The sequence below is a fragment of the Siphateles boraxobius genome, unplaced genomic scaffold, assembly GCF_051911475.1.
Source record: "Siphateles boraxobius isolate OS27281-9 unplaced genomic scaffold, OSU_SipBor_1 158, whole genome shotgun sequence".
NCBI lineage: Eukaryota > Metazoa > Chordata > Actinopteri > Cypriniformes > Leuciscidae > Siphateles > Siphateles boraxobius.
In genome coordinates this window covers 270,001-282,627 of record NW_027508764.1, presented here as the reverse complement: position 1 = coordinate 282,627, position 12,627 = coordinate 270,001, and the positions used below count along the sequence as shown (strand labels likewise).

Sequence of the window (12,627 nt, the reverse complement as noted above, 5' to 3'; positions counted from 1 at the left end):
TTCAGAAATGTCACTGAATACATTTTAGAATAACAAGATATGATGATTAATTAGTCAAACTAGTCGCATATCAGTCTGACAGATTATTTTGTGCTTTCTAGATGAGAAAAGCATCAAATAGATCTCAATACATCGCTTTGATTATATATTCACACAGTGTTTTGTTCATGAATGTATACATGAAACTTTACTGTTTTTCAGCGTCTTGTGTCATGAGCGCTAACAGCCGACTCGCGTAAACATGACGGTTCTTTATTTGATTAATTTAAATGGCATTTATTATATTTATGTTATCAGTAATTTATAATATGTTTATAGCATATTAATATTATAACACTTATTATATATTTATATAGTATATTTATTAATTGTACTGTTTATTGACAAATTTTTGTTCTATTAAACACCAACAATTTAGCAATCCCTAAAGTAGTAAAATCAACTAAAAAATACACACACACACAATATATGTGTGTGTGTGTGTGTGTGTATATATATATATATATATATATGTATATTTATTTATACTGTAAACATCTATATATGTATACGAAATAATCACATATTACATGTTGGGTCACATTAGCGTCGTATTCAAAGCATTGAAATAATTTCCATTTTAATAATGACCTATTTAATGTCAACACTTGATTCTGTAGCATTTTAACAAGAGAAAAATCCAATTATCACAAGAAAAGCCATTATACATATGTCCTGGAATAATAATGTATATCCAGGAATATTAAAATCAGCCGGCGGCTCTAACGCTGTTTAAATTCCTGTTCCTCATCTTTCTGTAATTATGATTCATTTCCCGCAGCGTAAGCGCATGTAAATGTCACACGTGTTCTGCAGCAACACAGCCTGGAAAGGAACGGATTATCTGTCGGATCAGCTGACCAGGGGTGAGTTTCATCGTTAGCCAACTATGTTCGCAAGTTCTGTCGTTATCAGCAGTTCAACGAGTCGGTGTTTCCCGAAACCATCGCTCCAACGAACATTCGCAAACAGCATCGCAGAGTTGTGTGTTTGAGCGACAGATCTCGACCTGTGGTTAGAAGAAGTTTCTAGTTTGCATGAATGTGGACTCAATAAATCCTGATCTTGAGACAAATGAGCAAGCTGACATTCAGTACAATCTTTTAGTTTGTCAAGAAATTTAAAGCACCGTTTTTAAAGAGTGCGCATGTGTGAACGAGCTCTAGTGCGTAAGAACGAGCCTATGATTGAATCTGGAAATAAATGAAAATAACTGAGAAAAATTAAAAAATAGTCCTCAGATACCATGTCTGTAACTTATAGCAAAACATCTAGCGTTAATTCAATCTCATTCAGATTAATTAAAAGTAGTTATTACACCAACACTTGCGTGACATCATTAACCAACGTGGTTGAACGACCACTTTGCGACAATACGGTTTTGGGAAACAGTCGTGACTAGTTAGTTGATTTCTTTAACGATGCATCGTACTGTGATAGTGAAACCGTGAGTTACATCGTTGTTCGTAATGATCCGTCCTTTAGATGAGGTGCTGTCTCTCTGTGATCATTAAAAATCCCAGGATGTCCTTTGGAAAAAGAGTAGGGGTTTAACCCCGGTGTCCCGGACAAATTTGCCCATTGGCCTCTGTCCATCATGGCCTCCTAATCTTCCCCATATATACTGTAGGATTACAAATTTATTTAAATGTTTAATCTAGATTTCCAATACAATAGTATTTTATATTGAGAAAGTTTAGAAATGATGAGACCAGGAAATCTCTGCAAACGGTAGGGGTTCTCAGCGGGATATTCCTGACTGTCCCATCTCAGTACGAGAAGGCTAGGCTTTTCCTGTTCTCGGGTGAAGAGTCATGCTGAGCAAGTTTGAACACCTGTTATTTTATTACTGAGACCATTTGTCTCATCTCAGTACGAGAAGTCTATGCCTTTTCCTGTTCTCGTTGTCTCAGCTCATTTACATCACAATGTAATCCCTCCCCCTTGAAATGTATATATGAACTCAATGTATACTGCCTTAGTTAGACTTCACTTGACTTGGGTCCGGAGCAGACTACAGCAAATAAAGAATCCTGCTTAAATAAGTCTCCTGGTTTTCGCTTCTGAGTTTTTCTACACTGAAGAAGGAAGAAGTTTACAACAGATGGTGCCCTGTGACCCGGATGGAGAAACTGAAACTCAACAAAGAATGAACTTTTGAAACTTCAAAGCTCAAAGATCTAAACAAAGATCTGACTTTCCAGTTCCAGACTGAATCTTTTGAATCCAGAAAGATCTCAACAAAGCTGCCTGAGTTCGCGAACTGAATCTCAACAAAGATCTCAACAAAGCTGACTGTGTTCCAGAACTGAATCTCAACAAAGATCTCAACAAAGCTAACTGAGTTCCAGAACCAAGCTCAACAAAGATCTCTGACTGAGTTTCCAGACGGAATTTTTTTCATACAACAATAATTTGGTGAGTTTCACTCCATTCAAAGAACCGTTGAAAAACCAGTAAAAATTATCCTCTGTGCCGTCAGAGAAAGAGTTATCAGACAGCTGTAGTGTTTGATTACCTAAAGTTATCCTTTAAAAGTTGTCTTTTAAAGATGAAAATATATCCTCTGTTCAGGCAGGGACGTTTTTAACATCACATGTTAAAAAGATATCCTCTGTGTCAGGCAGGGAAGATTAGTATTATTTTGCTAATTATTTGTTTTGTTGTTTGTTACCTTGTGGTGTTACCCTCTAAAAAATTTATTTTAGAGAAGAGAGTTTGATCCTCTGAATAGTCAGGGAAGTTGTTGGTATCCTCTGTGCAGACAGGGAAGATTTTAGCATTCAAGTTAAAATATTGTTAGCCTCTGTGCAAGCAGAGAAGAGGTAGTCTTACAGGCTATTTATTTTGGTTACCCTTTTAAAAGTTTTTCTTTTAGAGAGGAAAGTTTGATCCTCTGTTTCAGGCAGGGAAGAGTTAGCAATACATGCTAGTAATTTTGTTTTATCCTCTAAAAAGTTAGGAAGGTGAAAGATCCTTTCTGTTTCTTTCAGGGAAGATTAGCGTAACGTGCTAATATTTTGTGTTTCATCCTCTGTTTCTGGCAGGGAAGTTAAATGTGATGTGTTGGTAACAAGGAAGGTTTATCAACAGTTTGATCTGTGACATAAGTGTAGACTCTTTTGATCAGAGAAGTTTTAGTGTCTTTGTTTGTGTGGTAACAAAGAAATCCACAAAATGATTAAGAAAAGTGCTAGACTAATCTCCACAACTAAAAAAGGTGGTCTTGCTAATCCTTTGTGGTCAGATAGCGAATTTAAAACACTGTTAGGAGAACAGATGGATCTAATAGTCACTGAAAAAGTTAGACAAGAACTAACACAGAAATATGAGATTCATCCAGATAAGATTTGGTCTATTGAAGAATGCAAGAAGGTGTTAGGTGCATGTATCAGAAAGAAAAACATGAAAGGCATAATCTGTTGCCATAGGGAATTTAGCTTATCCATTGCACAAGAACAATCTAGGTGTATAGCTAAATTAAAAGAACAGAACAAACAAATGCACACTAAGGTGGGCCATAACAAGGCCTCAACCAAATGTGACTCAGAAGACCAACCGTCAGATGAAACTTATCCTGACTTACAAGCATTTTTTGAAACAGATGTAGACATCCCATCAGTAACTGATAAGCCTGTAGATTCAGTAAAGGTTTGTGTTGCAAGAAGATCTCAGGGAATTGAGGGAACTGAAAGTGTTCCTACCAACTCTTCTGTTGTCCAAAACCAAACTGTTGCCAAAGTACTCGGACCTAGAGACATAGAAAGACTATCCCAAAGCTTACCTTCAGTACGCACTGATGTTTCTGAATTTAGAAGGGCATTGATCAGTCAAATGCGTCTTTACGACATGTCGTTGGCAGAAGTCACACAGCTGATGTCACAAATTCTAACTGAATCTGAATTCAACAGTTTTGAGTCTGCTGTTACTTCTGAACTACAACATGCCAGAAAAGATGAATTGAGAGAGGGAGTTCTGAAAGCGTTGAAGAACATTGTTGGACCTAAAATTGACTGGTCGAAGATCACTAGTTCTTTACAGAAGAAGGGTGAAACTGTTAGTGAGTACACTCAAAGATTTTGCCAGTCAGCAGCAGCATACAGTGGTATAGCTGACACTTCAGAGAAGGTGCTAGAAGATAATGGTCCCCTAGTTCGCACATGGTTTGATGGTCTGTTGTCAGAACATAGAAAAGCATTGCCTTTCTTAGACTTAACATGGTCCACTAGAACCATACAAAACAACTTAGACAGTTTGGCTGCATGGGAAAGAGACTCTGATGTCAAGGAAAGAGTAAAAATTGCAACAGCATCCTTTAAGGTCAACACAGAGAATCAACAGAAACGCAAATGTCCTAAGAGAGAGGGCAGTAGTTGTTATTATTGTGGTAAACATGGACATTGGGGAAAAGAGTGTAGGAAAAACAAAAAGAACTTTAAACAAGTTAACAATGTTACTCAGCTCCTACTCAGTCTGCTGGCTGCTCTGAAGCAGCCCCTCCCCTCGTCATTAAGCTCGTTGGGCAGCTGTTTTAGTTGTTAACCAGTTGGGCTGTGAGTGCTTTATTTCCCCACTAACTTGCAACAGAGATAAAATACTTCTTTTTTTGTTTAATAGAACAAAAGGAAAGTGACTATCTCAGTTTTTTTCCTTTGGGGGACACGGGTTAAAGTAGACTCACAGCCTTAAATGTTATTTTACAGCACAGGCCTTTCATCATTAATAGTGTTAGGTCAGACTGTAAACGTAAAAAAGCCCTCATGCAGTGTCCACAATAATGCCAAATATTGTCTTACAGCGTGCACCTGTCACAAATCCGTCCTCATGTATGATGTCTGCTATGACTGAAGTTTTGTTAGAGGATGAAGGAGAAATTACTCACGATTGTGTTACGCTTACATATACACCTATGAGTGAAGTAAAAGAAAAAGGTAACAGACGAGCAGGTTATGCAGTAACGTCCACCACGGAAGTGTTAGCTTCAGGACGTCTTCCAGATCATTTTTCAGCTCAAGCTGCAGAACTAGTAACCCTAACAAGAGCATGCACGCTAGCTTCAGGATCAGTTGCTAATATCTACACAGATTCCAGATATGCTTTTGGGGTAATTCATGATTTTGGTGTCATTTGGCAAACCAGACAGTTTCTAACTTCTGCTGGATCCCCCATTAAGCATGCTGAATTAGTGAAAGATCTAATGTTTTCAATGAAACTTCCAAAGAAATTAGCAGTGATCAAAGTGAAAGCACATCTCACAACTAATACTACGGAAGCTAAAGGTAATGCTCTTGCTGATATGGCAGCTAAACAGGCTTGTTTCTATGCAACTGTACATGTGTGTTCAGGTAGTGCAGCACAGAAGAAAATGATGCCTCCTGAATCAATAATTGATCTGTACAAAGACGTTTTCCTCCATTAGAACCAAAGTGGCATGGGCCACATCAAGTGATGTTGATTACAGCAGCTGCAGTATTGTGTCAGGGAAGGAAAACCTGGACTAATTGTACACACTGTAAAGTGTTCCCCCACCTACAGGGATAGGATAGGACACGAACCAGTGAGGAGCCGAGGGAAGAACCGATTGTAACAGGCGTCGGGGGCCAACCCTTCGGTGAAGAATCCCTCATAGGCCTTCCCATCCATTAATCCATCCTCACCTCACTGCGTTCTTTAGGTGTCAAAGGAATTACGAAATAGGGAAAGATGGAACGACGATAGCAGACCCAGAAAATTTTTTTACAACCCTAGTGTTTGAACAAATACTGCTCTAGTGCTTAGCAGACTCGGAAAAGTTTACAACCCTAGTGTTTGAACAAATACTGCTCTCGTGTCTTTTGTTTTCTTTCTTACTCTGTGCAGATACCACTGATGACTTCCCGAGACCCATACGCACTGACCTCGTCATCTGCGTATGAAGCCACAAGAAAACCTCAAGAAACAACTTGACCCTCTTCCGAGCCAACTATCACAAAAGGATAAAGAAAAGAAAAAGAAAAAAATACACAACGCAGAGACTCACATACGAAACCTTCAGTCATCCATCAACATGATCAAGATTGTCGTACCAGTAACATCACAGACACTCTCGCTTCGCACAAGATAATGATCTTACAGAACAGAGTGGCCTTAGATTACATTCTAGCAATGGAAGGAGCCTGCACCATCATCGCACCTGAGTGCTGCACCGGGTTTTAATGGATCCAACAGAGAACTTGAACAAAATCCAACAAGACATTCTTGATCTTTCAGCAAAATTACACCAGATGACTGAAGTAAATTTTTCATGGTTCGGAAACTTGATTGGGAAACCCTGGCTGTGGATAAAGGAAATAGCAATTCTGCTGTTATTTCTTCTAATAGCGTACTATCTATGCGTCCACAGTATCAAGTGTTTCATTCAACAAATGACTCACGCCCCTCACAAAGAAATGACAGTCCCAAACAGAAAAGACTATTACCCTTAAGAACTTAACGGACCCTAAATTTGCATGTTTGTTTCTGTGTCAGCATGCAATTGCAGAAACAGCAACACAGAAGCATGAGCCTGTAATGATCACAAGTTACAAGAATTTAACTTTTAAGTGTCTAAATTTGTATTTTGTGAGAGTTATTTAGAACTCTCAAAGGGGGAAATGTAGGATTACAAATTTATTTAAATGTTTAATCTAGATTTCCAATACAATAGTATTTTATATTGAGAAAGTTTAGAAATGATGAGACCAGGAAATCTCTGCAAACGGTAGGGGTTCTCAGCGGGATATTCCTGACTGTCCCATCTCAGTACGAGAAGGCTAGGCTTTTCCTGTTCTCGGGTGAAGAGTCATGCTGAGCAAGTTTGAACACCTGTTATTTTATTACTGAGACCATTTGTCTCATCTCAGTACGAGAAGTCTATGCCTTTTCCTGTTCTCGTTGTCTCAGCTCATTTACATCACAATGTAATCCCTCCCCCTTGAAATGTATATATGAACTCAATGTATACTGCCTTAGTTAGACTTCACTTGACTTGGGTCCGGAGCAGACTACAGCAAATAAAGAATCCTGCTTAAATAAGTCTCCTGGTTTTCGCTTCTGAGTTTTTCTACACTGAAGAAGGAAGAAGTTTACAACAATACTGACTGGCTCTATCCCTCTGTCCTCTTCACCAATAAGCTGGTGTGTGTTGGGCGTTCTGGCACAAAATGGCTGCCGTCCATGGGCGTCGGAACCATTGTATATGTGTGGGACAAGACCCGCCCACTTTTTAAAACCAATGATATTGGACCCACACACTTCTACCATCTCTAATCCAGCGCATATGTCTGTTCACTTCTCAGAGCGCCGTCAGTCAAATCCATTCCACTTGAGAAAAGCCGTAATAAATGTAACTCCGTTCCGCTTTTTAGCTACAGCGCTGATTTCCACGCTTCTGCTCAAATCCATTCCAGCTCATTCAGAGTCCCACCAAACACTCACTTTCAGGCCAGACAAGCCACTGCGCATGTGCTGTGCCAACGCCAGTCTCAGGTTCCTATGCGAACCGGAGCTTCTAACAGTTAGAATACAGATCATACGAAGTTCAAAACGTTTAAATAGACATATCAAGTAGTAATTAATTAATGTGCATGAATCATAGTTGATTATTGGCTATTAGAGCTGGTTTGGTTGCTGAGACGGTTTGATTTGTGACCGTGCTGTGCTTACTCCATTCATTCCAGTAGCCTATCATATTTTACAAGGCTTAAATCATTTATACATACAATAATATACAATATCATATCGTAGAACATGTAGTAGCCTATTTGAGTTGATATTACTCTTGCCACGCTTTGATCTCTGAGAGATGCACTCATAGACGGATTTGCGCTCGTTTCATTTTTCCTCTCACTCATTCACTTCACTCATTATTGCATAGAGATTTTAGAAAAGGTATTTGTCTTCGGGAACACCCCTACTCTACTGCAGTAAAAAATCTGGAGGATGACCCACACACAATTTTTTTGCTTCCGACGCACATGCCTCCGTCACATGATCCAGGAGCGATTTGAGTACAGAGAAAAGCGCTATATAAATGTAACGTATGATTATTACGGGAAACACCCCCCCCCCGGTTGATTGACGCTCACCTTCGCAGAAAGCGCTGTCCTCCCGTAGCGGCCGAAAGCCGTTCTTGCAGTTGCAACTGGAGCCGGCGTCCAAGTTCACGCAGGCCGAGTTCTCTGCGCAGATGTTGTCCTCGGCGCAGAAGTCGTGACCTTTAACCCCAGATAGAGGAGTTGGTAACACTTTACAATAAGGCTAATTAGTTAATGTATTAACTAACATGAACTAACAATGAGCAATACATTTGGGTTACACTTTATTTTAAGGTGTCATTGTTACAGTGTAATTATATATTTAAGTTCAGAGTAATATGTACTTACTATAGAGTTAGGGTAGAACTAGGGTTTGGTTGAGGGTTAGTTGCATGTAATTATGCATAATTTACTTTTATTACTATAGTAAGTACATGTAACATATGTAACAAGGACTCTGTAAAATAAAGTGTTACCTACATTTGTCACTGTATTTGTTAATCTTTGTTAACCTAATAAAAATACAGTCATTCATTGTTTGTTCATATTAGTTCAGAGTGCATTAATGTTAATATGTTAACTAATGTTAATATTAAGATTTTAATAATATATTAGTAAATGTTGAAATTAACATTAACAATGATTAATAAATGCTGTAGAAGTGCAGTTCATTATTAGTTCACGCTAATTAATGTAGTGAACTAATGTTAACTAGTGAACCTTATTGTAAAGTGTTACCGAGGAGTTGGATGTACAGTATATTGATGAATTTAAGCTGTTAGAAACACTGAACTAAAGGTCAGCCAAAGCTCAAACTAATTACACCGATCATTGTATTTTCTGTAACAATCAGCAACTTATAAAAGAGTTTTTTCCGTACAGAATGAAGCCAGGTATAGTTACGTACCTCTGCAGACTTTGCAGCATCGGTCTGTGAGCGAGATCTGATCAGATTCAGCACAGGAGAGCTGGGGACAGTCTTCAGTGTTCGTGACTCTATGCATCGTACGATCCTGAACAATAAGATAAAAATGTGAAGAAGAAAAACTCCAGACAGCGTACTGTACTGTATTGAGTTCTGTTACGCAAAATTATGTTGAAATGCCCGTTATTGGCAAGAGTCCTTGTACGTCTTAAATGAGCTAAGTCTTAAATGACCATAGAGAGTTGTGAGAACATCTGATACGTGTCTACGGAGCATCTAAATGGACACGGTGATGAAACAAAAATATGAGATGGGAGGAAAAAAACATTTTTAATTTAAAAAAACTTTGTGTTCGCTTTCTCGGGGAACGCAAAACATTTGTAAAAAAGAACGCAAAAGTATATGTTTTTTCCTCTCATCTCATATTTTTGTTTCATCACCGAGTCCCTTTAGGGTCAGTCAGATCCGCGGCAGGTCTTAAAGTGACAGCAGCCGAATAAACCTGCTACTCTCCATCATTAATGTTAATCAGGATACAATAACGTGCAGCTCTTGGCTGAATAACTTTTATAGCTTTAATAAAGATTAATCTATAAATTTTGGCAGAGCAAACAAAAATCTGACCTGGCCTGACTGGGCAAGTAGAAAAAATCCATTGAAATAGATGTGTTCGATTGACAGTACGTGTATATATATATATATATATATATATATACACACAAAATACACACACACACACCATATAGTATTGCAATAGGTTGCAATATAGTATAAATATATACGCTTTTGGATTTCTAAAATATTAAATATATTTGTTTAATAAAAAAAATATATATATATATATATTTTTTAATCAACCTAGTTACTTTTTAATTAAAAAATCCAGGTTTTATTGTGATTGTAATTTATCAGTGCATGCTATACAAATTTTTTTTTTTAATTCATCAACGTCCTCTATTTTGGTAAATGACACCCACTTTTCCCTATCCAATCAATTCCCGATGGATATTTCAATGGTCCACTTTAGACATTCTATTAACCATAAGAAACTTTCAACTACATGTCAACTACCAGTCACATGAGAAGTAGACTGTCTGCTTAATATCTTCTAACAATTTATTTTGAAATATATATTTTTTAAATATATATATATATATATATATATATATATTATGTGTATATATATATATATATATATATATATATATATATATTATATTTTTATACAATATTAAGGGTATCCATTTATATTTGATGTTTATATATGACTTAAATATATAAAATATAAAACAATATATAAAATCAGATCTATATTATATAAATAATTTTGTCTGTATGCATGTTTGTTTATATGTACGTAAAATATATATATGCATACATACATACATACATATTATTATTATTATTTTGTGTTATATCAATACATAGGAGTAGTTGTAAAGATTTGTACCCTGCATTCGAACAGCTGGCAGAGTCCAGAGGGATGATGAACAGCACGACGCAGTCCGTCCACCAGCGTCTGCTCCGAAAACAAGCACTTCACTGCAGAAAACAGCAAACAATCATAAACAAACACGCTGATACACTCCTCCATACGCACACACACACCTGCAGGCGGCCCGTCCCGATACTGATACCAACCAACATAGTCTCTACGTTTTTTCCACTGTTTTCATTAATAGAATAAAAGTGAATTGGGTCCAAAACAACATTAAGGCTCGTTCACACCCAGGACCGATTACTATAACTATAAAGATATCGTTCTAAAAATCTTTCTAAATATCGAAGAATAGCACAGCACAACTATAACGATAACAGCACAGAAGAACAATATCGAATTGACAAAAACTGCAGTGCTTATAGAACGATATCGTGCGCTGGTGTGGACGATAATATAGTTATCCTTGGTGTGAATGAGCATTTAGACCCCATTGACTTTCACTATATAGACAAAAAAAAGTTTTATTTGTTTAGTGCTTTTACAGAAATTCATAATGTTAATGTTTTTAACACCTTAATGCCTCACATTGAGCAGTTTAGAAACAGGTGATAGTATCGTTTACATTTGGAGATGATATAAACCATCAAGCAAATGAGATTTACTTTATGTGAGTCTATGTAAGTTTTGAGTCTGAAATAAAATATCGTATTTTATGTTTATGATCCATAAAAGAACTAAAGTCCTACAGGTTTTGTCATGAGTAAATGATGAGGATTTTTTTTTTTTTTTTGCTGAACTGTCCTTTTAAGCTTACTTTACTTTGTTATTCAAATGATAGTTAGAGTTTGAATATTTGGAAAGTGTCAAACAAAAGCATGACGTGACTCAGCAGAAAACACTAAATGAAACCTGAGGGCAAGAGAAATACTTCAGTGTGGAAACCTGGAGCTAAACAAACCCGCAAACAACGATGATTACAGGACGTCTGAGGCGATAATTGCTCCCAGGACAGCAATTATTTCCTCATCTGACTTTAAATACAACACAACTTACAGACTAAGTGCCACCGAGAACCTTTCTTAGAAATTAAATGATTTTTTCTGCTGTTTGTTACAACAATAACCAATGATTCCCTGAAATCATGTGTCTTTTTGAGAAGAGGTGAGCTGTTACTTTACTAAGTAAGTTTGCTTATGGAAATATCTTCTCTTATTTAGAAAACTATTATCATTAGGCACTAAACACGTCTTTAACAGTAATTAAAAAAGTGAAGTGTATAATTAAAGCTGTAGTAGATCATGCATAAACACTGTATTATTTAATTGCAGATTTGTGTTTTTGTTCAGTGTTTTGTGGAAGAAACGAATGTACACACAGTTTCTGGGCACAGTAGGAGATCGACACGAGCCGGAAATAGCAGCCAAAATGTTCAGGAGAGAAAAACATTCTCCAGAAACAAAACTGAGAGACGCTTTGAACCAAACGGCCACAAACACTATCAGAACGACAGCGAAACCTTTACAGATATCTGATGAAAACAATCTGGGAGCGCGTGTCGGATAAATTACCACAGATGAAACCATACTCACAAATGAATCTTTAATGTTTATTTTGAGGGAAACGTTGAGCTGATGCTTTGAAAAAGAGTTCAGGGTTATTTTAATTAGGATGGAAAGTTAACTAGTCCTGCTAGCTTGTAACTCAGTACTAGTGTGAGCACCCGTCCCGCGCGTCGCATATTGAGAAAATGTCCCGCATTTTCATCAGTCTGTTGGTTTTTAATTATCATATTAAGAAAATGTGCGTGCGTTCTTTTGCCTTTTTAAGAAAGCATTTTATTTATTAAGAAAGCCTTTTTGCAGCGTAGTTTTTCACCTGTATTTAACAGCGCTTCGTCACAAAAGAAAGGAGTAAACACGGTCACTAGTGGGTTTTGACGGCTGTCAATCAAAATGTGGAGCGGTGATTCCCTGTCAGAAAACAAATGGATAATTCGGTAAATTTTAATTTAACAGAATTTATCAACTTGTTGCCTGCTGTGGTTGTTTTAATTCACATCCTTTCTAAAAAAATATGAAAGTTTTGGTTTAATATATTCTTAATATATAAGACTGTCAATTAACTAATTTCATTTTGTTTTATATTTTATCTGTTCATTATTTATTTTG

At 37.0% G+C, this 12,627-nt stretch overlaps 1 protein-coding gene and 1 long non-coding RNA gene across 3 annotated transcripts in view; one reads left to right on the top strand and one right to left on the bottom strand.

Moving 5' to 3' along the window:
- The window catches only part of LOC143738891 (uncharacterized), a 254,784-nt gene that overhangs the window by 31,702 nt on the left and 210,455 nt on the right, over positions 1–12,627 (top strand). The gene's annotated exons all lie outside the window — the stretch shown is intronic.
- Positions 1–12,627, bottom strand: part of nell2a (neural EGFL like 2a) — a 131,945-nt gene that overhangs the window by 73,129 nt on the left and 46,189 nt on the right. For both annotated transcript variants that reach the window (XM_077230957.1, XM_077230958.1), the window contains exons 10-12: positions 10,469–10,560; positions 9,001–9,106; positions 8,145–8,273 (exon numbers count right to left, since the gene is read on the bottom strand). In XM_077230957.1, coding sequence (XP_077087072.1) covers positions 8,145–8,273; positions 9,001–9,106; positions 10,469–10,560 — 327 coding nt within the window. The remainder of the gene's footprint in view (positions 1–8,144; positions 8,274–9,000; positions 9,107–10,468; positions 10,561–12,627) is intronic.